At 37.7% G+C, this 27,233-nt stretch overlaps 2 protein-coding genes across 4 annotated transcripts in view; both read left to right on the top strand.

The window, feature by feature from the left end:
- Nucleotides 1–11,142, top strand: part of LOC146767617 (uncharacterized) — a 311,220-nt gene extending 300,078 nt beyond the window's left edge. For both annotated transcript variants that reach the window (XR_014955155.1, XR_014955154.1), the window contains one exon: nt 1,209–11,142. The gene's annotated coding sequence lies outside the window, so the exon portion shown is untranslated. The remainder of the gene's footprint in view (nt 1–1,208) is intronic.
- A 9-nt stretch (nt 11,143–11,151) lies between these two features.
- FAM241A (family with sequence similarity 241 member A) overlaps nt 11,152–27,233 on the top strand; it is a 272,688-nt gene continuing 256,606 nt past the window's right edge. For both annotated transcript variants that reach the window (XM_085578970.1, XM_085578968.1), the window contains exon 1: nt 11,152–12,246. In XM_085578970.1, coding sequence (XP_085435096.1) covers nt 12,175–12,246 — 72 coding nt within the window. In that variant the 5' untranslated portion in view covers nt 11,152–12,174. The remainder of the gene's footprint in view (nt 12,247–27,233) is intronic.

Below are 27,233 nucleotides of genomic sequence, written 5' to 3'. Positions count from 1 at the left end.
ATTGAATTGAGCCTTAATCTCTTTGCTGAGAAATAATAGGTAAAGTTTATTTCAGGGGCTTCTTATTCATCAATGAATGTGCAGACAAAGGAGAAAGCACTTCCTTGCCCACTACTAAGCTGAATGGGAAGGAGCTAAGGAGTACCCCACAGAGGGCTCCCCACAGAGGAAGTACAAATGGTGTCTTTCAGGGGATAGCTTGAGTTATCTGGATCTTAGTCCATTTTGTCATTTGTGTTTCTAAGCATTAAATCAAGCATCAGTTGCAGAGGTTTAGTATTTGCATAAAGATTTGTAGTATATTCCTGTAAAAGTATGTTCCAGGCAAAGTAAAATAAAAGCTTTTATTTAACAATTTGTAGCTATACGGTAATAATTTACTCTAAGTAAAAATAGTATCAGTTTTCTTCTTCAAAAATAAAAACAGTATTTCCAATGAAAGGAATATTGTTGTTAAGAAAATGTTAGCTACTGAATTGTGTTTCATTTTATGTAGTGAGATCAATTCTTCACATTCAATCTACAATTATAGTTCAATTTTTGGTGTTTAGAAGGGAAAAAAAGCACCAAACAATGTTTTTAAGTGTTAATTTAACCTTACAATGAGAAATTATTAGAAAATTGTTACTGAAACATGCACGTTTTTAATGGGAATACACCAATGATGGTCATTACATAGCAGAAAGAAAGAAAGCACTTTTAAAGGCAGAAGACTTCCAGGCTTGAGGCTTAAAATTAAAAGAAACACAGAATATTTTAAAGTACGAATATTGAAGTATATTTAATATATCTAACATTATCCAAATGTGGTTGCTATTCAAACACATTGTTTTGGCTTAACAAAACTTATAGATTTCAATGCAAATTTAAAATTTCTCCCACAGATAGCTGCAGCATAAGCAGAATACATAGGCACATCTCAGCTGGAAAATCTTCCATATGTCATGGTTCTTGAATCAAAATATGCAAAGTCCAGCCAGGGTGCTGCCTAAACATGTACAGGCATTTCCAAATAAGCACAGGCCATGGCCATACCAGGGAGGACAGTGGTGGTGCTCATCCTGTCCTGCTTCACTGCAGCCCAGGGGTTGGGTCTGCTGCTCTTTGCTGCTCTGGGGGTCCTCAAAATATTGGGCATCTTCTGCTGCCACATTGGTTTGCATCTCCCTGTTTAAACACAAGGGTTTTCTCTCTTTCTCTTTGAACAGGATTGGCTGTGCAGCCCTGCTGGCAGGCTGCCTGTTACCTGCCTGTACCTCTGTGCAAATTAAAAACCTGTCATGACATACTGGCTGATGATATTATCTCCTTAGCCTTGGGGAAACCGCTGGAGAAGGAAAATGGCTTAAACCAGAAATGTCTTATTGAGATAGCTATTTTTGGAAACAGTGGGGCAGGAGCTCCCCTGGTATAGGTAAATGCCATATCATTCCAACACAGAGATGAAGAAAAAAAACTGTGAAGTGATTGTCCCAGGTAACAGTAGCTGACAGGACTTTCACACTGTACTACCCATCCTTTTCCACAGGAAATGTAATATTCTTTTTCCCCTTGTTGTCCATGTATTGTCTTTTAATCCTAGACAGCAACAAATATACATTTAGGGAATTATTTTGAGGAAGACAAGATTTACCCTTTAGGTATTTTTGTGTAGTCTTTGTTATTTAATTGGTGCAAATTGCAATGTCTTTGCACTGGTTATCTAGGGTAAATGTTTGATACATAGATTATAAAGTGCATGAAGCTTTACTTTTTCTCTCTAGCATGCTTTGCACCTGAACATTTGTGATTGGTCTGTTTTCCTGTTGTTTTGGTGGCTTTTTTGGTTTTTTGTTTGGTTTTTTTTTTTTTGGTAATAGTGAGAACTGATCTAGAAAAGCTTGTTTTCCTTTTATGTGACTTAACTGCAAAATTCATAGGTGTAAAGCTAAGTACATGATGGTGTCTGTTCTGCCTTACATTACTATAGTTATCCTCTACTTTCCTCTCTCAGTATAAATGTTTGCACATATAAAAATGTTAACATACCTATAAAATATCGATACATTGTATGCAATTTTAAATGCTATCAAATTTAAAATCTCAATAAACTGCTTTAAAATTGAATCATTATGACTTTCAGGAAGCTTTGCCAAACCAAATCCTGGTATTTTTTTCCTTCCCTCCTAATAATAACCACACGGCTTTCAGTGGTCCTCCCTGGCTCCCAGGAGTGCTGGCTGCTTGGTGTAGCAGGCATAGTCCCACTGTGACCATGGCTCAGGGATGTGATAACCTGGAAGGTATCAGAGAGCTGATTTGCCAGAATAGGTCCTTATGGGCCCCTACATGTTTTTAAAGAGCCAAGTAGACAGCCCTTAAAAAATATTATCATCAGAAATCTTGTTGGATATTAAGTGTGCCATGGAAATGCAATAAGAACGGAAAGGCAACATTGCCCAGGAAATCTTGAGCCAAAAAGGGAAGGGAAAAAGCTGTTTACTTAGTGGTTATGAGTCAATGCATGGTGTATGAATAAAAATGTAAGAGACCTTTATTAGATAAGAAAAATCTGACATGGTTTTAAGGCTTAGACTCTAAATAATAATCTGAAAGCAAATAGAATTTCTGATCCAAGAAAAGTATTTTTCATTGCTTTGAGGTGAATAATTTTAAAATTAAGGACTGAAAACCTATCCTGTTCTTAGATAAATAAATATCTGATCCATGCCAATTATCAAAAAACTGTTTGGATATTTTATTGTGTTTGCATAACTAGTGAATACTATGAATACTGTGAAAACTATGATTTTTTTCAGTAGATGCAGACTGGTTTTAACAGCTATTAAAGAGCAGTTTCTATTTAGTATAAAGGTATTTAAAAGTAATCAGAACAATAAGGAAAGGTGTAATCAAGGGAATATACCTATGACTGAGTCACATCTGAAAAATTCAGGCAGTAGCTTAAAAACTTACCTGAAAGTCCCAGGTTGCATGTCATGTATGTTTATGAAACCAAGTAGAGAAGATAAAACGATATTAAATTTTTTTCTTTAGAATTTCATGTATTTATTTTAAGAAGGGGAAAAGCTGGAATACTACAGACTTCATGGTCTCATTACATAGCCTGGAGGTCCATGACTCAGTGCCAGGGCCAACACATAAAAATTATTATTTGATAGATGAGACCCAGACTGAAGAAAATATAAAATATTCTTTTACACAAGTAAGATAATTGATCAACCTCTGATGCTCTCTGTCGGCTAATGGTGTGTTTCTGCCAGAGAAGAGCAAAGCCAGCATGAGAACAGAAGGAGGTTGATGATAGCTGGAGAGAAGAACACCTTTGCTTTTTCTCTAAATATGCTATCTCAACCATGGGATCATCAGAATCAGTTTGTTGGAGTCCTGGTTTAACTAGACCTTGAAAACACATTCCTTCTTCATCTTACACATTAAATTACAGTGTAGCTTCTTAAGGTTTTAGAGACTTTTTCTTGCCTACTGACAAAACAAAAAAAATGGAGCTGCATCTTTCTCAAATGTTTTTTTCACCTTTCACTTATAAGACAGAATATAGGAGTAATAATGATTCATAGTGAAACAAACTCAGAATTAAATATTATTATTATTTCTTAGGTTTTGCTTCACAGGCAGGAGGAATGTCTTCTCTACTCTAAAGTTTCCCTGCCATGATCTTGACAGTGTCCTGGACATAGCATCGTATCTGAAATTAAGTAATGCACAAAGACACAGATTCCATTGTGTCAATTAACTCTCGAGTCTTCATTGGGCTCAAGACCCTCTACTTAGTTCAGTATTTGACACTGATAAAATGGAAAGTGATCTTTAGCTCTTGATACTGTTTAAAAGAATCTGCCTTGCTATTTATTTGGTTTGTAAAATGGAGTATATGCACATGGTTTTGGCTTCACAAAAGAAGACGTGCTCTTGTACAAAAAATTATGCTGCTGGATAGAACAGCAAATCTCTTATTTACTTTTTATCACTGGAGGATAACTTGAGGAACTTAGGACTTTTATGCCCACAGGTCATCTTTCATGTACATGGAGCTGTACAGTTTGCAGAAACTTTCTGCTCAGCCAACAGATGAATTATTCCCACCATCAGGTGGAATAAACCAGCAATAACCTGTACTGCCTTTGTTTTGGCTTTGCTTTCTCAATCACTAGGCAGGGAAATGAAGGACAAATGGCCTCCATCAGCTTGTGCTGGCTGGGAGGAATAGCTGGGTATAGGCAGGTCTGGCAAGGAAATTTTTAGGTGCTTTAGACTGCAGTTCCTATCTCCCACCACTGACAGTCAACCAGTGTTCTTTCCCTAACTTTAGTGATTGGAACTATAGGATAAATCTGGATCTATTATTGTACACATCAGTATTGCAGCAGAAGGTTATCAGTATGCACACTAAGACAAGTTCAGTGGAGAGAGCATAAACTGTGACTTTTAAAGCTGTGTATATGTCTTCTAAGTCCATTTGGAAAATACCAGTATTTCACTGGAACTTTTCAAGTAATTTTCACAAATGGCCTAAGATCATGAATGAAGCTAGGAATCCATTTACAGCATAACTCTGTAAATTGATAAACGAGGAAAGGAATGTTTTGATGTCATCTTTTTGCCTTGGATGCAAATATACCTGTGTATAACGTGTTGGATCTGTACAGAGAATAATTTTCTGTATCATTTTTGGGATAATTCTTGCTCAATAGGCATTAAAGGAACGGATTTCTATTTTTATAATTAAAGGATAAGCATGTTTAAAAGCATTCCCCATCATGCAAAGAAAATAAAACATTCTAAAAAATGGACTGAAGATCAGAAAATTTCCCATAGTTAATTCCTGCAAAAGAGATGATATTTGCTGTTCACCTATATTAGGAGCTACAGTCATTCAGGAGGATGAAATGGTTACCACACATTGCTGTAGATTAAGATGGTTTTACGGATATTACACTTTATAAAATAGCTGGGCATTTTAGCAAGCTGGCCATCCTTTAAGGATGTAAAACCTTATATCAAAACCTTATATCAAAACTGTTAAAGAAAAATACACAACAAGAAGATGATTGGGATTGTCTTCTGAGTACTTAACATGAATAACTAGACTTACAAATTGTTTATGGCTATAATGTCTGAAATTAGGGAAAGGACTGACTGCACTAATTTATGATTTTTTTTTTTTAACTGAATGATCTTTATTTACAATTGATGGTGCAGTCCTTTGGTAGCTGTTCTGGAACTGGCACTAAAACTGTGCATTTTTTATTACTCAAAGCTTTGAAAAAGTGCTTTATTACAGGGAATTTTTATTTTTAACTACTGTTACAGTTTCTTTTTTCAACTAAAGGTCAATGCTATAGAAATCTCAGATACCAATCAAATAATAAAAAGGAAAACCACAGCAGCAAGCCCTTCAACAGTTCTCAGGAAAAAAAAATGTTCTTCATTTGCACAATGCAGTCTGGACATCTCTGGAGTTTTTTCAATTGTGTGTGTGTTAAGAAATATACCTATACAGAAAAAATATCTAAAGGAATTGCTAACTAGCTACAGGACAGCATATTGGCTTAATCCCATACTGCTTATACAATGACTACATTGGGAGGTATCTTTGCATAAATGACTCTGAATTAGGCCCATGATTTGACCCAAATTTGCAGACATAATTACTAGTTTACAACACTAAACATCTGTGCTAATTTGCTAACCTCATCATAAATTGCTGCTGCTGATGTGTCAGAAAATTCTTAACATGAGAAAATACTACAGAAGTCTTAATTTCTAACCTTAAATATGTCCATTTTTATTATTTTCTTAACTAAATGTAGGAAGCTGGTCCTGTTCCTATTTCTTGTACTTCTATGCTCTCCATTCAGCAGATACAGCCAGAAATACTTATTGACATATAAAATAAACAGCAATAAGAATTTGAAAGCCCACAAAAGCCATGTAATAATTTAAAACCTAGAGCTGTGGACAGATGCCTTGGCTTATATTATGTTACTTTGCTTAGTAAAAGCAGATTCTGAATGCAAAAATCAGAAGTTACAGAAGATCAGCAAATAGCATGAGCAGTTTTCCTATATTTTGCAAGAGACTTTTCTACTTCAACATGTTTGAAATGGTTTAATGACTTCAGAGCAAGAAGGGGATGGTTGCCAAGGGTTTCTGGTAGACTGGGTACAATTTCATCTGGTCAGTTTCCAGGATAATAGTATGTCACTGTGTACTTCTGTAAATTTATTTTCCATAAATCACTACTACAACAACAAAACCAGTTTTGTTGTCAAAGGGACTATGTTGCATCTCAGGAAAAGTACAACAGCAGCAACAGCAATAGAAGCAATTGCTGAAAACAAACTTTGGGCAGCCTGAGAGACCATGCAAACACTATGCTGGTGTTTGCCTCCCAGGTCAGAGGCTGTGCCCAGGCTCCAGTTTGTACCTCACACTTTGGGAGCTTGTCCTAAGCCAGTCTGAGCTTCCTGTAGCAGTCATAGCTTGAGCTGGGTTTTCATAAGAAAGGATTTGAGAATAAACCATGCAGGTTCATAATTTGTCAATTCTACTTAAAGCACAAGTCACTCTCTCATCCTCCCAAATGGTGCCTGGGCCATTGCCTTCTTCCCATGGCTCACACAGGGAAGGATATTTCTGCTGTTTTCTTCTGATACCACCTGACCCCTGTCACTGACAGACAGAAAAATGCTGTAGCCATTTCTGTCATGTTCTCAGAAAGATCTAAAGGAAAATACAGGCAAGGTTCCCAGCAGTCATGTCAAAGGAATACAATTTCCACTCCTCAGCAGAGAATGGGAGCCTTTATTTAAACAGATAAAAGGTTCAAAATAATGATGGGAATCCAGGAGGAAAGCCAAGATCAGCATTACAACAACAAAACAGCTATTTTTACTTCTGACGAAGTCCTGTAATCAAAAATTTGACCACAAATTTACTTTTGAGGGGATTCAATATCAAAAATACAGGTGTCAGGCTGAGCAACTCTAAGTAAAAGGCATGTCCAGCCCAGACATTATTTATCAGTAGCAGTCTGACGACTGGCAGATGTGGAGAAGCCTGTCCAAAGGAGTGAGCACAACTGGCTGCAGTGTCTGCCAGCATACAGATGCTCTTGATGGGAAATATCTTTCAAAAGTTTGGCATCTCTGCTCTGGGGCAATTCACAGAGCAATGAGCTGAACAGGTGTCTCACATCACTTCTTATCACAGATTTTTAATTAAAGTTTAATTGTGTTAAAAATTTTATTGTGGTAAAAGTTTTATTATTGGTCATATCTCTCTGGCTGTATCCCTCATATTACTGAAAGGCTGAGTACAATTACACACACAGCCAGATTGTCAGAAGTACAGAACTATTGCTATAATATGACTTATTTTTATGTGCAGATTTTCAAAACATCTCATTATGGTAGGTGTGAAATTTTTAGAAATTTATGTGTCCTTCTCAGATACTCAAGTAAGACCTGAAAATCTGAACTCAGCTATGATTATTGTGGCATGCTAAAAACTCTCACTGTACTGTGCAGCAGCCTTGCAACCTCGTTTGAACACATCTACTTTCCCTCCCAGTCCTTTATCAGTCCCAATAATGTGAAATCTAACAATATTTTATTTTCATATCAGCTAAAAATATGTCTCCGGGGAGAGTAAAGCAGACCCATTGAATGTTGCAATGCATACGTAGTATCTTGGTCTGGCTTCTGATATTACTCTGAACTTGAGTTTCTTAATTCTCTAGTGCAATAATAATATAACTTGATTAGCCTAGCAGCTGCATTTAGAAGGATGATGTCAAGAAATAATCTATCGCAGTCTTCCAGATGCCTAATATGAACTTTTAGAAAGCTGTTTGGGTTTTCCATCTCGAATGCACATACAGTAGATGCTGAAAAGCTCAATTGTAGACATAATTGACATGTACTTTGTGTTTACTTGAAGATACAGAGTTCAAAATATAAGCTCTTTTTAGATAATTCATAGAGAATAATTTTAGAATTTTATAATATTGTCATGTAGCTTTTCTTTTTTGTTCTTCATACCTTCTTCTTCTTCTTCTTCTCTCTCTCTTTCTCTCTGTTGCATCTGCATGAATTAAAAAATCTAGCATAATAAGTAACCTCAATAAAAAAGATTATTGTTTCTGCAATATACTAAAAGGTCCTAATCCTGTACTGAAGAGGTAAAGGAAAGGCTGAGCACTGGACCTGTATTAATCTATCTTAACCTTTGGCAGAAGGTCTACCCCTGCTTGGGTGTATTAGTAAACATAGACTCCCTTGATTAATAGCAAGTCAGGATCCTCCATATGCTATACATGGAAAAGTAATATATTTTTATATATATATGCACATATATATGTGTAAATATATATAGATGAGTGCATGGGTTACTCAAGTGTTTGTTTTGTAAATGAGTACTAAAACTTCAAACAGCAGCTTAGCGTGATTTTACACAGCAAGATGCATTAAGACAAGCACGATGCATTAAGTGTTTAAGTGTATTAAATGCCTTTTTTCCTGTTTACATAATGATATGCTGTGTTTATCTTAGAAGCGCCATAAAAAATTAGTTAGCAGTCATAAATAGAGTCCTGATAAAATGATACTACTTTCCAGAACTGCTAATCTGTGCTAATGCCACTTCAGTACAGGTCCTGTAACAGCTGTTAGAATTTTGTCCCCTGTAGGTCAGAGAGAGAAGATGGGAAAATCCTTAATAAAATGTTGTTAGAAGCTACAGGTGGGAAATAAAGAAGCTCTTGTGACCTGTAATCTTATTCCCTCATAAAGTCATGGAGTGCACAGCAGCTTCTGTGGCTGAAATTAGACAACACGCTAGCGGCTTTTCAATCTCAACTTTTGCAGTTCAGTTATATCATTTTCAGTGAAGAGCAAATGAAGGATACAGCAAGCACTGCCCCTGACCTTCCTTGCTGTTTTTAATAAGCACGTTCAACAGCATGAGCTTCTCTGTCTTAAATGAATTATTATATATCCATGTATTGGAGAGAAAATACAGTAATGTTTATCTTCTGCATGCATTGTACTGTCAGATTTTAATTATCATTTAGCTTCAGGTAAAGAAAATATGCTAATTTTAACAGTTTTATAATTACTATGGAGCAGATTCCACTGTCCAAATGCAGGAGGGTACCCAGTCTTGCACAGAGCCTCCCCAGCTTCAGCTGTGCTAATGAGAGAGTAAGGGACTACTGCCATGCCATTTTCCAGGAATGCAGAAAAGAAAAAATGGAAAGGTACAAGAAGTCAGGAATGAAACAGTGGATGGGTAATCTCTTACCAAAACCAGGTTATGTTATGGAACAAGCATATTTTAATGTTTCAGATATTTGACAATCAGCCTTCTATATGGATTTAATTTTTCATTTTCAATGTTGGGTCTATTCCATGTGCTTTTATATAAAACAGTATATACTTTTTGGCTATTATGACTCTTGCAGGTTTCACCTTTGCATCCTTTCAGTTTTCTCTTTTGATATTTCCATTGCCTTGTCAGACTACAATACTGTGGAGTATGAAAATTAATTTTTTTTCCATAGTATTTACTAAATCTTTTTTTTTAAACCCCAACAGTGCAGGATAATATACAGGCTCTAAATTTCTATAGTAAATCTTATTAATTCAGCTGAGAGAAAATTATCTCCTAATTTAAACATTTAAGCTGCCTGAGTGAAATAGAGCCACGGATAGAGTGAGCTTTCTTTTCACGCTATTTTTTATCAAAGGTGTAAAACAACTCATTAAAAAATATTCAGTTAATATACTATACTGCAATCAAATATTTGCAGCTTTAAAGTCACAATAATTTGGTTGACCATAATTATGTGCAATCACTTAGTAGTAAAATGGTGAAAGGTTTTTGAAATATGATACAATGATAACTAATTGTCTGCTGATACAATGAGTTGTCATTTCTGAAAATTTAATGTCATCAAAGCTCTTTTTCCAATAGCACAAGGAGCACTATTGCTAATAGACTTCAGAGCTTGAAATAAATAAATCTTTGGAATCCTGTTGCATCTCTTGGGGTGTGACATTTGACAGTCTTTTATAGCGCAGAACGAAACAAGTTTGTGAGCTGGAATTCAATTGTGGTGTATTGATTCCTTGCATCAGTCATTATTCCCTGCTGATTGACAGCTGAAAATTGGTTACGTTAAGTATTTCATATGTTATATTGGCTGACATTTGCTTGCCTGCTCCTGTGTCAATATTGTTGTAAAGATCTCCAGCTCTATGAGATAGCAATATACACTGACTGTGGCTTTTGTGTGATGTTCCAGTGTTTTTCCTGACATAATTTAAGACATATTAAAAACCAGCAGCATCTTCCCTCTTGAGAAGCTTAATGCCAATATTATTGTCTTCCAAGGGAAGATCATGTATGCTCATAATCGGGTGCTAATTTTCACCCATACGCTCATGTTTAGGCATTAGGCACTATAACTGTAAAATTGAGCCTGCTTGATTGATTCATGTCAAGCCTCATCTCGGCTCCTGCAGTGGAAGTCATCCAGCTGACCCTTTTTACACTAAAAGAAGAGATTTGTGTTCCTTTCTTTCACCTGGAACCATCAAATTGACTGAATAATCTGTAATACATTAGTGCTGACATTTGTTAGGCAAGAATTAAACAAGACACAGTAATCATTCCCCTGAATAAAAATTGTGTTTGATTTCCAGCAGAGTTCTATTAAAAGGACAGCACAGCCCATCTCCTCCAAAGTGGGAAATGTTGAATATTTTCTATGTTAATGAATCGAATTAACACTTTAATGACAGATGGATGATCCCTAGCTGCTCCTGACAAAAGCTGCTGAGGACTTTTGGAGGGGGATGTGATTCCTGTGCCTGCCATGAGGACTACAATGAGCTCTGTGGAAGCCCTTCATGCTGAATATTTAAGGGTAATCATAGTAAAGTTTGACCACTTCCCTAAAAAGAGACAAAAGGGAGAATGGTAGTTCTATAGCTAGAGCTGAATAGCCCCAGGAAAACTAGTTCCTAAAGTCAATAGGGCAGAATACCCTATTTACATTCAACCTCAATAAATATGATGCTGTAAAAGGATAGAGTCAATGGTGTTGGTTTCCATTTCCTCCTGTGTAAAGAGTGGAATAACTCCAGCTGAAGTCAGACAAAATACAAGTCTACGCCTGGTATGACCAGAGTCTGCCCTGGTGTCTTTGAGTTCCCAGCCTTAGTACTGCATTTGGCAATGTGAAACCATGTAGTTGAAAGGTTGCCCGCTGCTTGTCTGGCTGAGCTGGAGAGCTCCAGTCAAGGCCAGGCTGTAGTGGTGTTATGGTTTTAACCTGAAGGTAGCATATGAAAAGTATCATCTGGGGAAACGCCTGTTGGCTTTGTAGATGACTTGAGTCTGTGCCTCAGAGGTGCATTTAGAAACACATTTTTCCTTGTCCTGGTGTTGAGGCTAGAATTTTTTCCAGCTGGGTTCTTGGCTGCAGGCTGAAAGTGAAGATGGGTTCCAGAGGATGCACAGTCTGGAAACAGGCTTTTTCTCTCGATTAGCATGTGTGGGAGAGTATGGGAGCATCACCACTGTGCTGACATGGTTCTGGGCTGATCACATCCAAAACAGCAGTACTAACTTGGCATAGAGGTGTATGAATTATATAAAGCAGGAAAAAAAACTGACCAAAAATCCAGAAGAGTTTTTTCCCTGCTGTAAGCAAAGGGAATTTTTTCCAACAGTCAGAATTCTTCCAACTGTTACTTCATTACCATTGTGTTTTCTCTTTGCTTAGTGCTGACTAGCACCAGCTAACCCAAAACAGCAAACACTGATCGGAATTGCAGTTCATTAAGAGCATAAGGCTTACCTGAAGCATCACCTGAAGCCTTTTAAAGAACAAGTAAAGAGGGACTGGTTTATGCAATCAGACTTCCTGGTGGCAGCTGCTGTCTATTGCATTAGGGCAGCTGCCCTGTGGGGGAAGGAGAGGGGGTGGTTGCCTCTTTAAAATGACTTCTGCTGCTTCAGGGTGGCTGGAGATGCTGCTTCCCTGGAAAATGCTTCTGTGGTGGGATTTAAAACTTGAAGGTGCTTATAAAGAATCCTCTATGAAGGGGATGCAATGTAAAAAGGAGTTAACTGAATTCTGAGTGGATGTGCCAAGTCCTGAATGGTGTGAAGTCTGTGGGAATATGCCTGACCCAGCCAGGAGGGCTGCAGCTGCTGGTGAGTGTCTTTGGAGTCTTGTTCTCAGAAGACAGGGGAGGCTGTGGTGAGAAATGTATCCTGGTGTCCCTGTACCTGGTCTGGGTTTTTCCTCTGCAGAGAGGTGCTTTCTGGCCCAGCTACAGTGTTTCTGCTTGGCTTTTGTTTCAGCAAGAACTACTCCCCCACCCCAGGAGTGCTTCCCTGTAGCCTGCCCCAAACACTTCCTCTGCTGTGGGGTGAGTTTCTTCTGGCAAAGTGCTCGAACCCAGCTCTTATTGTGGCTCTGCCCCAGGGGAGCTGCCAAATTGGTGCTGCCTTACCCAGTGTGTTTCCTGCTATCACAGGTACTCTCTGGGCTTTGGATTGCTCCACTTGTAACTCTGCTTCTTGCTGCACATGGTAGTGTCTGTAGTGGTTCCTGTTGAATATCAGCCTGGTCCTTGCAGTCCAGGAAAACAATTTTTTAGCCTTCTTATTAAATATAGAAAACCTTGGAAGCATTCAGTACAACCAAGTGTTATGAACATCTAAAAAGTATCCAGTTTCTCAATGCAGGCATTAACTTCTGAGCATGGGGCTTGTTTGCATCTATCTGGGGTGCAAAATTATTTGTTGAAATGATTCCCAAAACATAAAATTTGGAGTGTTGCTCGCTCTCAGGCTTGTAATTTCCTCATTTAATTTTCAATTATGGGACAAACAAGCGCACTCTTATTCCTTGTGCCATACAACTGTTAAATGGTTTTAATATTTCATAGCCCCAAAACTGCTCATGTTAATCTGTGAATTTATTGTTATAAATAACTAATAGGTGTATAATGAATCACAGCAATGATTTATGGAAGATTTATAGATGGGAAAAAAGTATGTTGAAAAACACTTTGCAAGGGATAATACTGTAGCATTAGCTCTTTCATCCAAGGCAAACAAACATTGCTTGTGCTCTACATACAGCCTCTCCTGGTTTTGTGTTACATTCAGAATAGCAACTCAAGGTTTTTTGTGGGGAACTAAACCTTTTAAAAGTTTGGAGACAAGTTTGCCTCATTTGTGTCAGCTGATGCACAACACTCTGGTGTTTTGGCTGTGTGTTGAACATGGGTATTTGCAGCTTCTTGAGAGGTCAATTAGAAAAGGGTACAGAGGTAAGGGAAAGCCTACAAAAAGTTGTGTGACAAATCAATAGTTAAATCTCTTCCCTGGATCCAAACTCCAAGTTTTCTGCTGGTGTCCCCACGTGATTTAGTGTGTCTATGGGTTAGCATCTGCTAAAGGAGCGGGAGTAAAAAAGCATAGCAAGTAGTGGAATTTCTTGTTATGAAACAATTTTATGGTTAAGTAGAAGAAATTTAAAGATTAAATAGCAAGAGGAATGTGAAAAATTCTGCACTTGATATTAAAAAAAAAATCTAAAAATGTGAAGGACATAATATTTTGGTTTCAGCTAGGATGAAAATTATTTCATCCCCTAAGGAATCAAAAATTTGCTGACCTTATTAGAAGTTCCATAGGATCCTAATCCCAGTTCTGTTCCCAGTCTGTTCTTTCTTTTGAAATATCCTGGTCTGATCTACACCAAAAAATAAACTCTGGCAGACTAGAGAGACCATAAAATTATAGCTGAGCTACCAGGGAAATAATTGTTGCTGGACATTGCAAGCCTGCTGGCAAACCCAAGCTGCAGCAAAACTGACAGACTACCTTCAGTTCAGGTGTGCAGCAGGAATTGCAGGGCTGTGTAGAGGACAGACTCCAACTACCCTAGGGCTCTGGAAAGAAATGCAAATAAAAGAAGAAAGGAAATGGCCTCAGGCTGTACCAGGGAAGGTTCAGGTTGGATATTAAAGAGGAATTTCACAGAAAGGATGGTTAGACAGGGATTTAGTGGTCACCTTTCCCAAGGTGTTTAAGGAAAGACTGGATGTGGCATTTGATGTCATGGTATGGTTGACAAGGTGGTTTTTGGTCACAGGTTGGACTCTGCGATCAAATGTCTTTTCCAACTTAATTGAGTACACAATTCTGTGGTGTTACAAAGAGGGCGAGGACAATTCCTGTTACTCAGACAATTCTGTTACAGGCATGCTGGTGCTGGGTGTAGAAGCAATATGTAGCTAAGAAAAGCTTTTAAAGGTTTTTATAGAGTAATTGTGCCTAACTAGATCACAGGCAACAGAGTGCTAGAAATAGTGGTGTAAGCTTTAAAATAAACACTGTTGACACAGAAATTAAAAACTGCGGTTTTACAGCAACGAGAATATTCTTCTGGAATGGGACCTACCCTTGGGTGGAGTAAAGGAACATCTAATATTATTGGATAAAAAAGAACTGAAAAAAAAGTCCATAGACAGGTTTGAGTACTGAAATTTTGAGAAGTACCGAGTGGATAATGGAAAGTGGTACTTAGGCACATAAAATGATTAATGGCAAGTAAAACTTTCATCACATGTGATAAACCAAAGTGTTTAACAACATCTCATACATATGTTGCCTCTACGTGGTTTCAAAATGACTGGCTTAAATTTTATTGAGATATCTGACTGTCATGGATTATCTGAGTTTTGCAAATAGATTAAAGAAATTGTTTTCTTATTAAACAGTTTCTCTTGCTCAGTAAATAAAACATTGACTGATTCAGAATGGATTTGGCTTTGGTTTTAGCTTGAATGGCCAATATTTTGTCTTGGTTTTTTTTCCCAGTGTTAGCAAAATGGGAATTTCTAAGATGCTAAATATCAAAAGAATAATTGTTTCTTAAAATAGGAGGGTAAATTCTGATAATGTTTGTGGATGCAGATAAACTGTGTAAAGGAATTGGTCCTTGCAGTGGAGAAACATGGAAAACAGTGTTGTGTGGTGTTTAAGTGATGGTAAATTTGCTGAGGAACCAGAGGTGTGTGAGGATCCTGACATGAATCAAAACAGAATTTTTTCAGTTCCATGAAAAAAATGCTTCTCATGAAGAAAGAGGATGCTGACATGTACTGCAGTCCCATACTGTAACTTCTTTCCGTGCCAGGAGAAAGACAACTGACCCTCCTAAAACAGCTTCCTAAGGAAGGTCACTGTCCTTATGGCATGGCTTTGAGAGGGCTGAACCACAAAACACAGCACAAGAAGAGGGTGAGAATATTTACAGCGGGGTAGTAATGCTGCTTTAGGTGTAGTGGGGTCTACTATCCTAGTCTGGCTGCTAGGTAACTATATCACAATAAGGAAAATCTTAGCTTCTTCATGAAGGAGTTCACACCCTGCACCTGGTAATGTGCCTAGGCTAAACTTGCTGATCCCTGAAATCTAGGACAAGCCATCAGTGAAACTTGGGAATTAATGGAGAAGGGTGAAAAAAAGAACAGTAAGCATCATAAACAGCCTTATTATTTTTGATCTTAGAATCCTTTTTAATATGTGATGAACTATATTTGCTTTCTTGATAAATACCACAATGGTTTTATAAAAGTAAGAAAAATGCTGTATTCTGGTAATGTCTGTGGCTGTCCTGATACATAACCAGCACTGTGCATGTTGGCCTTGAAATGCTTGCAGTGCCTCCTAGGTTTCTTGTGACAAATGGGAGTTGATACAAGAACAAGGCAAATAGTGCAGAAAAATAGCAAGTGATGAACTCACCTCAGTAACATTTTCTGTAAGCATTTATGTGTTTGTGTTTGCAAGAAAGTCTGTGTGGAGTGGCACATTCCTGGATGTATGCAAGAGTTCATGCCATGAACCTTTGCAAGACAATCTTGAGTTCCCTACTCCTGTTTATAAAAGGTTCAGTCAATCGATCAGGGAACAAAAGCAATAGTGTGTGTCTTAGGTGAAGAGTTAGCTGCCAAACAGCACACAGCAAACAGGGCAGCAGGTCTGCTCACAAGGCAGTGTCAGTCTTTGGTTACATTGGGTTGGATTATCAGGGCATGGACTTGGGCAATTCAGAAGAACAGATCAGAGGGTTGGGCAACTGAAAGATTTCTGACAGAGTTGGGTTAGTATTGTTCAAGTATAGAAAACTGCAGGTTAATTGATTCTGAGGTTTCTTCTACCCAAGGGGTAAGATTTTTTTTTTTTTTTATTCTAAGGAACTGCTTTTCACATTCTAATAAAATTGTGCTCTCTGATATAGAACTCAGCTGACTTTGAGATTAATCCTGAGCTGTGTAATCATAAAAGGCAGGTACTTTGGAGACTGCTCACTTTCTTGATTCATGTGAAACCACTTACAGGACTTTTATACTTTTAATTAGCTCACAAGTGGGTTCCTCTTATCCAAAGTAGTGCCCCATCATGTGACTTGGGAAGGAAAAGAAGAGAGTAGGAGGACAGGTCAAGTTCTGCAAATGTTCCTGCTGATTTAGTAGTGCTAACTCTGCCTTTGGCACAGAAATGTATTTGGTTCCCTGCAAGAGCTGCCAGTACCACCCAGTGCAATCACTTCATTGCTGGTATCGAAACCAATTCTTTAAAGAAGCAATACATGGCACAGGGATTGTTTAGATATTCTATAAGCCTGACTTGAGTTATGGGCCCTTCTTGAGGATGAAGAACATGGGCATTAAACAAGTAGTAATAGGCCATAGTTAATTCTGTGATACTTCAATTCTTTCATAGAATTAGCCCAAACCATGCAGAACTTGGTATTCCAAGCATTATGAACATCAAATCAATTTACATTTGTACTTTCTTTTGGAAAAGTAAGTATTGAATAGTGCAATATTTCAGTGTGACTAATCTAGTCACACTGGTGCCTAATAGGACTATAATGGACTAGAAACCTAGTGCAGTATATCAGGCAGAAGAGGATGCTGATAGCTGTGAATTCCACATCTTCTTGGGAATTCTCATAGGCAGGTAGCCATTGTGGCCCTATTTATGCTCCTGAAATCTCTGTGTTCAGCATAAACCTCCTGTATGCAACAATACAAAGCTGGCTCCTTGGACACTCACCTTGGAGCTGATGTAAAGGTCAGCTCTGGGTGTCTGTTTCATAGAACTCACTCAGTAACATATTTGCCCAGTAAGGCTGCTGGCACAATTTTGATTACATTAAAGCTCAAGGACTGCCATGGAACAAAGTCAGCTCTGTAACTGCATTTGCACACATACCATTGCCTCACTGTATTCCCTCCACCAGCTGCAGCTCAGGGTGTGCCAGATACTTTTTAGTGCAGAAGTCTGAGTAAGGGCAGGAGCATGATGTTTGGCAGAGGCTGCAGTGTAAGGGTATGGGCAGAATATGGGGGAAATGGGTTGGTGCAGCAGGACAGACTTCACTGCACACTTGCTGCCTGTGGCTGTAGGGTGGTGATGCTTTTATAAGTATCCTTACAGTAGCACTGAGCATTTTGACATGCTAAATACCTGGGATTTTTGTTCCTCTTTTCTATCCTGAGAGATGTTTGCATGAAGTATGTCTTTATAGTAGATCAGGATACAGGAGAAATTTGTATGCTGTGGGAAGAGTATATGCTTAAATATAATTCTATGAGCAATATGTGAGCTATACGTAGTCCAATCCAAGCTTGTTAGTGGTGTGGGTTTAGTGGCATTATTAATACTTTTAAACTAAACAAAACTGGATTCTGATACTCATTTTCTCCCAGAAATATTAGAAGCTGTTAGTAACTTAGCTTATGGTAGCCTTTGGAGTTTGCAGTATGATATCACTTTTCTTCATGTTTTTGTCAAATGAGACAGAATCCATCCACCCTCAGTCAAGTAGCAAAATTATTTATTGTCGCAGGTTATAAGCACTACTTGTGCTAAACCTTTATCTTGTCATTGGCCTGAAAAACCAATTAATGCCCGTTTGTACTTGCCCTGAAGCTGCTGAGGGTGACAGGCCTCAATTTCTGTAGCTGCCATCTGATAGCCAGTGCCCATCACTAAAAATTTAACAGGCCATTCAATGCTAATCAACAAAGACCCATGAAGCCTCATTTCACACCAATTACTACTTAGTATATGTACACAAATTGATTTAAAATATTCTCAGGAACTCCTTTATTCTATAATCTGGCCACCCATGCCCCTGTAGTGTGGAGACTTGTCTGAGAGCATCCTTGCCTAGCAGGTCCTGTCCATTGCAGAAACAGTGCCCCTGCTTGCCCCTGTGCTCTGCCAGCAGACCACGCCTGCCCTAGCACTACTGAAACTCCCTGTTTCCCAAGGAGCACTTTGGTTTCCTGGCTGAAAAACCTTGGGTTTGCAAAGATGGTTCCTGGCCAAACTCCAGCAGGGTGACACATCTAGGGGCTGCTCTGTTCCTCCTGTTGCCATCCTCACCCATTCAAAAAATATAGCCCCCTCTTTCTTTATTGTTCTGCTTATTTTGGACACTGATGCTTTGTTAGATTTCACGACATTTCTTGCTACATTCCTGAATGGACTGTTAGGATAGTTTGTTGAGCATCTCAGGTATTTTCTTTGCAGTAAGAGAATAGGCTTTTATTATATGTTGCTAGGGGTTAAATGTTAAGTGCCAATCTTGAGGCTTTAAACTTCCATCTAAATATTCTTTCATTCTCTAGTTTTTACAGATGATTTGTAGCAAGGAACATTTTTTAAAACCAAATTTTCTTTATCAGTAGAAAAAAAAAAAAAAAAACAAAAAACCCACTCAAGATAAAACAACATCATGAAATCATGCCTATTTAGACCAGTAGCATAACTTTTTAAAAGATCTCTGGAAAATCAGGACAACTGCAGGGTGAAACTAATGCTTTGTTCTTACACAGGGAGAATCTGTGCTTTTCTCTTGGGTCGCTTTATCCATTTCTAAATTGCCATGAGAGTGAAGTTGCCTGCAGCAACTGGTGGGCTAAGTATTCCCCATCCATCTCCTGAGTGTCACCTGCTAAGGTGAGGAGCCTGAAAGAGCCTGGACGCATTATGTATGGGTGGCCTTTTGTTTATGACAGACAAAGGCAAAATCCTCTGGATTACTGGAAGATATCATATAACACACAAGATGGAGTTACTATTATTCTTTTCTAAGGCATATTGTGTTTCCCTTGGGCAGAGAAAAGAAAGTGCAGCCAATCCTGGAAGGGTAGCTCCTATTAAAGATTTATGCAAGCCTGAATTATTCGGCTTTAAACATTTTCTTTTCTTTTTAATAAGAGGGATGCTTTCTTTAGGCACAGCATACTGAAGGAGATTGTATCACTGGTAATCCTTGGCTTAGGCACAGAGTGCCTAAATGGTTTGAATTAGGTAGATGATGACACTTTGATTTATTTTTTCCCTTCCCCTTTATTTTTTTGTTTCTGCATTTAAGGTTTCACTACAAAATTTTTCCAATGAAGTAGCAATTTGTTGGGTTTTTGCCTCCTGCCTCTAAGTATCTTTTTAGACAAATTCATTCACTGAAACATCTTTGAAGCTGTTGAACTGTGTAAACTGTTATATTAACATTTTCATGTGCAATTATAGACATTTACTTGCTCTTGTTGAAATAGCCCTTTCAAGGGGAAGGAAAAAAAGCAGGAAGTGAAAGTACATAAAGAAATGGAAAAATATCCATGAGCTTGATTTCATTTTTGAAATAAACCATTTCAGCTTTAGCAGTTAAGGACAGACAAACAAATAATACTGAAATAAATTTCATTTTGTTCCTTTGTTACATTGGATCACTTAATTTTTGCCCTCTTGATTTGCATATGGAGATTTGTCCAGTAAGTTCCACTTTCTGAATTTAAGCAACACAGAGGAAAGCTCTGGGAGGCTCATGTTCATCAGCCTGCAATTCACAAATTACAAAATGGCAAGCAATTGCCTGAAATCAAGATGACAAATAATGTGAATTAGCTATTAGTCCGGAGGGTTTCCACCTCCCGTGGCTTGATTAAATTAAATCTACTGTGCTTAACTCAAAGTGGCAAATGATCCTTTAGGAAAAAGCCTTACGTAATCTAATACAAATTATTATCTTTTTATGGGTTATTTAAAACATCAAATCCACTTACTAGAAGATTTTTTTTTTTTCTGGCATTTTATTGGGTCATGTTATAATTTCTAGATAATGTAGTAATTTCTGTGGATAACTTTCACAGAACTCAAATTAATCTCTCCTCATTTATTCTCACACTTTAGTCCATGTTTTTTCATATCAGTGATATTTGCTCTCTGAGTACACTTTGCCATGTGATAACTGTATTTGTAGCAGGATTTCTCATAGAAAGTGCAGCTAATATTTCAGTGTTAAGTTTGTGTGATGTGGCTCCTTCTCTCTTCTATCAGTGATTATTATTTCAACAGATTATTTTTTTTTCTGCTGCCAAGCCAATGCCAGGAGCATATTTGTGTTGTTACTGTTGCTCAGCAACTGTGATCTCTTCACTAGGTCTGACAGTTGCTTTCTCTCCAGGAGAGCAGAGATGCAAGAAGGACAGATGCATTGATCCTCAACGCATTATCAGATCTTGTCACACACTCGCTTTGAAAAGCTGATAGTATCTAATAATCTTACTCAAGGCTCATTTTACACATCATTGGGCTTTTACAGTTAAACTTAGAAAAATGTATTGTCTTGCTCTGTCAAGGCAGGGAGGTCAATAATTAGGCCACTTTTTCATAAAAAAAAAAAAAAAAAAACAAAACAAAAAACAACCAAACTGTATAATTTTAAAGAATTTTGGTCCACATAGAACAGTATTTTATCCCATTTAAAGCTGCAGATACACTAATTTCTCTATCAGTCCTCACCAGTGATCTACATCTTGATTCAATAGATCTTTGTGTGGTGGAGATTCTGCTTAAAAGTATAAGCATTTCTGGTATCAATCAGAAAATTATTTTAAATATTTTAATCCAGGATAATTAGGAACAGTAATTGCACTATCCTCATAGGAATCTGTTACAGGTGAAAAGACGTTCCTTAAACTGTAGTAGGGATATCTAAAAGAGAAAAATAGATTTAATTAGATACAATTAAAATATTATCCTGCAGTCTAATAGGTCAAGATCAAAAAACAAGTTACTGAGTGTTGGTCGTAATAAATTACTCAAAGTCAATGACACAGAGAACTGCAGAATTTTCTAAGCCTGGTGAATAACTGAAGAGGAAAAAAAGCATTTAGGATGGTGAGGGCCACAATGAAAGGTGTTTACAGCCAAGTTGATGAACTGTCAGCAAGTACCACATGATCTGGAGGCACTTTGTTATGCTCTGGCAAAGAAGCCATGTGGCTTTGGGAATACATGAGGGTACACATCAAGTCAAAGTTCGAGAAAAAGATGTTTTTGATCAAATCTGTGAAATGGGTGCTACAAATTGACAGGCCAGACAGAACTTACCCTGAGTTTAAAGGGACTCTGCACAAACTTTTTGAGCTGTACGGAGTGGCTTCAGGCTGGCCTTGCAAGCAGGGGATGGGAGGGTGGTGAGCACAGCCTATTGAGAAGGGTTCAGGCACTGCCCACAGGGTGGCAGGTGTTTAAGTATAACTGGCTGCAAAAAGAATCTGGCATGATTATAATAAGGAAAGTTATGAACACTTTGAAATGTGGTATGTTAGTCAGCATTGCTCTTTCTGAGGAGGAAGACAATGAACTACGAGTCCCACAGGGTTTTTGGGAACTGCCAGCAATGGAGGCTGCTACAGACTGTACTGGCAGGTGAATCTCCCAGTGACCCAGGCTGGAGATCATCCCTGGGTCTCCAGCCCCAACACTTGAGTTCTTTTTCATGGAAGGCAAATAGAAACACCAGCCTTGCTGGGGCAAGGAGACAGGATCAGGGGTCACCTGCCTTCAGGCCTGGACTGGGACAAGTTTACTGATCCTAAGTCATATAAGCACTGTTCTAATTACTGAAGAGTGGGAGGGGACCTTGTCATCCAGCCACTGGAAGGGGAGGGAAAAAAAAACCACAAAGAAACCCCAAAAAACAATGAAGGAAGACAAGTTGTCATAGAGCCAATTGGAAAATACTTTCATGAAATGGGAAAGAAAGCAATGAAGATGAGACAGACGGGACAGTTTCTGAAGAGGCTTAGCTAATTTTAATTTTTTTCGTTTAAAAGATACAAATTGCGAAGGCTGTTCACAGAAGCCAAGACAGTTATTGATTGTGAGGGGGATTAGATCAAAAGCAGTGGTGTTGCCTGTAATGCAATGAACTAGGGTGTACTACTAAAAATAAAACTAAGCAGCAGATTTAAAGCACCTACTAGGAGATGTTTTTTCTTACCCATGGTAAATCTAGAGTGGTTTGGGATTTTTTTAACCCATGGCAAATAGGGGGTTGTAATTATCAAACTTAGTGTTAAAGGATGCATTGGGTGCTGAAGTTATTCAAGTGTTCATATCTTGACAGAGTAAAAGAGTATGTATATGTGTAAATACATATATCACCATTTAAATGCAGTAAGGTTGTCACAGTCCTCTGGAAGCAAAGAGGGTATGTGGTAATCCACTTATGTTTGGGTAACTCAAGAGGGAAAGAGTATCTGGAGCAACCCAAGGGACCACTGCAGCAAAATCCACCTTGGTTCAATGCCTGGATGTATTCCTGGATGTCTTACTTTATATATATTTAGTTAGAGATTATGAAATTTTGCAAAAATATCTGCTTTTCTCTTTGGTATTGTTGGCTGATTATTGCATATAGATAAAAAGCAAACACTTTGGTAGTCAAACATGGAATAATGTGTATTAAGCGGAATCTGGTTTTTAAAGCAGGTTTGCAAATTATCAATGCTATTTCATAGACCTCTGTCAATCTGACACCATAGACACCAAGAGAGAGGGTCTTTTCCAATGAGACTCCTCAACCAGTGTACAGCAGAGCTGGAAAAGCAGCAGCAGTTCTTTACAGTCTTTTGGTATGTGTGTACACACACAGGAGACAAAAATGTTCTATAATGCTACAAAAGTATTTTTCTACTATGAATAAAGGCTACATATGTATTATAAAACTTATAGCAGGTGTTGATGATTTTTCCTTAATATAAAAATTAATACCATTCATTTAAAAAGGAAAAGTTCTCTACACATTTTTCTGAAGAATCAGGGATGATGACCTTGTGTTCATTAAAGGAACTTGAATATCCTGCGTGTGTTTCTTATTAGCTAAGTAATTAAAAGCCAAGCTCACAAGATAGGAGTCCAAATGCTGCTTAACTGCCCGAATTGTTGATCTGGAACTCCAAGAAGAGTTTTCTCCTATAACTATTTCTATTTGTATCTTCATCATTCAAAAAATGCTGTTTTACTTACACAGGTAACTTTCCAAAGCCAAACACAGAACTTAAGTGTCCAGAAACAACTGCTAGTTGGAGAATGGGTAAAGCGTTTTTGTTTTCTTTCATAAAATGTTTGTCTAAGTATCATATTAACATTTAATTATGGGAAGATAAGGAGCTGCTTGGGTAGCAAAGCCCTTCTATGTCTAAAATCTCATATTATGTTTTGGAGGGTTTTTTAAATCCTGTTGTCTTTAACCACACTGTGGCCTATGCAACATGTCTAATATTTGTGACATCTAGTTAATTCTTTACATCCTGGGGATGTTCTAAACCATTGCTAAAATCAGAGGAGAAAAAACATTCAGGGCCCTTTGTTCTTTCAGCAGTTCCATCAGCAAACTATTTCACTTTTCTAATTTATGTAATTTCCCTGTGATAAGACAGGAGAAGTTCACAGCAGCAGCTCACAGGAACGTCACATGCGTTCATGTGTAATACAAACAAATCTAAAGTGTCATATATTGGTCTCGGTTCTCATCTGAAACAAAACTGTGATGTCTTCTGGGCTTCATCTGCTCTTTTGGTAATTTCTTTAGGGTTCATTGGTAGCAGGATAAGGCAGCCCCTTCCTCTACTAGTATAAAGAAAGTATGGACTGTCAGCTGGAAGGAGAGCATGGGCTAGTAAAATAAAGTGGATTCATCCATGGGTAGTCTTGCTGAAGGTTTTATTATCACTAGGGCAAAGGGGGAGGATTGGAAAGAAAACAGGTTTAGAGACACTTGCAGGGATAATGTTCATTAGAAGTTCATGGAAGAAAAATTGAATAAATATGACTTTCCCTGCCTGGCAAAGCAAGCTGACTCCCAGTGCTCACCAAATCTGAGAAGCTAGATGGAAATTAACTTTAAAGAGAGCTTGTGCAAAAAACTGATTCTTAAATCTTTGTGCAAAAGACCCTTAAGAACCAATTCACAGTGATTGAAAATGTGCTTTCCTCAGCAGTCACCTGGGCCAATACAATAAATATTTCTGATTGACATGGAAATTAATAGATGAGGAAACATCCTTTAGATGCTGCACCATATTAGTGTAACATTACTCACTGAGATTGTGCTTACAAATCTTGACTTCCCGGAGTTCAGCTGGCAGCTCTGAAAAGATATAACTATTAACTGGGCACGGCTGCCTTTTGCTACCTTTCTTAATTTTATCTTTAGGTCTTACTGTTCAGTCAGTTTTGGATCTGTTGGCTCACTTTAACTTGGGCAGAAGCTTGCACTGGCCCAGATTAATTCTTTACCATTGGATTAGTTCAGCTGAAAGGGTACCAGTGGCCTCTGCTCCTCTCTTATGGATGTATCATACTGAGTTTTTTCATCAATCTGGCCTATAGTGATGTTTGTTATGTGAGATGGCTGCTGCCTTGCAGGCTTTACAGAGGAGGAAACACTTTTCTTAAGTGAACATTATTGTGGGAACTCTTAGATAAGGGTCCTTGCTTTGACATCAAGGGCAGAACTGCTCAATCCCTCCCTCATGTTTCTTTGTAATGGCTTCACACACAGCCAAAAGACTTAATACTGAAGGGAACCGAGTTTTTGAATACACTCAATGATTTTAATATCATTGGCATGCCTTTAAAGCATTGAAAGCTATCTGGGTTCCTATTCAGGGAATAAAGCATAGCATGGGATTATTGTCAGTGTTCTGTTTCTTGATTGGTTGTATATGGCTCAAGTCTCCTACATCAATATAAAAATATTTAGGAAAGGTTAAAACCCAACAAAAAGCAAACAAACAAGAAATAGAATGATGGCTTATGTAAAATATAACTTTTTTGTTGGGACATCTACAAGGCTATGCCTGGAATCCCTGTGGTCTGCCTTGTTCCACACAAGGAATATTTTGTTTATTACAGTTTAAGCAATGATAAAGTAGTCCATGATTGAGCTCTGGTGTTTGTTTATCTGTGTTATAATTTGAGGCATGATGTCATTAGGCTTAAAGGCTATGCTTAATCTGTGTTTATTCTTCTTATGACTTGATGTATTACTCAATACCTCAGTGTATTATTAGCTGATCTTAATGGACCTTTTTATTACAGCTTGAGCTTTCCTGTGTTTCAGGTGACCTGCCTGTGTTTCACACAGGGCTTATACTTTACCACAGAAGCTTCTTTTAATTCATTGAAAGTATACTTGGAAAACCTCATGCAGTATTATATATATTATTTATATATTATATAAATAGAAATCTAAATTGTATCACACAAATGCTAACTGGAGATAAATCTTTGAAAATCCCATGTTGCTGGGATTTTTTTTTTTTTTTTTTTTTTTGTTGTTGTTGTTGTTGTTGAGGGGGTTTTAATGTTAAGAGACTAGGTGACAAATGAGTGAAAATATACCTAAAAAATTGTGGAGCATTGCAGTAAAGTCCTCAGAGCATTCAAACCAGATCTCTGTGCTCAGAAACTTCCATCTAAAAGCAGATTTTTTTTAATCAAGTGTGAAGAGGAAAACAAAGAAAAACTACTGTATATGATACACTGGGGTTTTTTTATCCTATCTATCCCTAAATGCTTAATAGGAAAAGACTCCTGAAGCAGCTGTGCACTTTCACATCACTGAAAACATCAGTGTATGTGAAATGCAGCTATAACTATGTGCATACCTTTCCTATATCCTTTTCTATCTCTTGCTGTATTTCCTAAACTTCTTGCAAAGAGGGCAATTCTAGATGCATTTTTTGATTCATAATTACATATTTCCCCATTTCAATATCACTATCAATGGTCTTTGTAATATTCCTCCCCATCCTCTAACTCGGTCTAATAATATTTTTGTACACTAATCCTTTTCAACGAAACAAAATATTTTGACAGCTGAGCCAGCTTGTTTGTCATGTATAATAGACAAAAATTTTCCCCAACTGTTTAAATCTCACACATAATATTTTGGATGGGACATGGAGAGTAAACCTACTGAAAATTAGGCTTTTATGGCTTGTAGTAAAACTAGAAATTAAGAGCAAGGGTTTTTTCACCAACCAGTGCAGGTCACATCTCCTGGGCCAAAATAGACAGGAGCCAAGGTACCATTTCCTTCTTTCCCACTCCTGTGCCTCCCTATATATTTCATTTCTTTGAAACCTGTGAAACCCTAGAGAGGGTTAGACATACCCTCAGAGCAGCAATGGTTTGTGTTTATAGGGCAAAGTTTGTGGTAGTGTTGGGCTCTGAAAATCCATTCAGGTTAAAGTCCTTTTTTTTTTTTCCTTGTAATGCAGGGGACAACATTGACAGACTTTCTTGTCAAATTAGTCAAAATCTGAAAAAAATAGTAAAAAAGTAAATGTTGTTAATAATCTTTTAAAAAAAGGTGGAGCTGATCAGTAACCTTAAATGAGCCAAATAATGGCATACTGATATTTATCAGATACTTGTTTTCTTGGTATGGTTATGTGAACCCCACAGAGCTGTCCCCTTAATTACAAACAGGGTACCAAAGCTGTGCTGAGATAAAACAGGCTCCCATTATAAAGGAACCATAAAGTAATGGGTGGGTTAGTCTGTTACAGTTCTTTCCCTTTTAATAGCATATTGATAAAATTATCATTCTTTTCTCCTTTTTTAAAGACATTTACCAGCACAACACAAAGTTAAGTTTTCAAGTAAAAAGTCTTGACACAGAAAACCACAACTAAGATTGGCTGGTTGATTGTTTGGTCCCTAAAACTTTGGGATTCTGTTAGCTGCAGATAATCATCAGCATACAGATGTCTTTTAGATACCCATGGAAGTGATGAAGGCAC

The sequence above is a fragment of the Lonchura striata genome, chromosome 4, assembly GCF_050655825.1.
Source record: "Lonchura striata isolate lonStrDom1 chromosome 4, ASM5065582v1, whole genome shotgun sequence".
NCBI lineage: Eukaryota > Metazoa > Chordata > Aves > Passeriformes > Estrildidae > Lonchura > Lonchura striata.
Note: the sequence above shows the minus strand (reverse complement) of the source record. Positions and strands in the feature narration are given on the sequence as shown.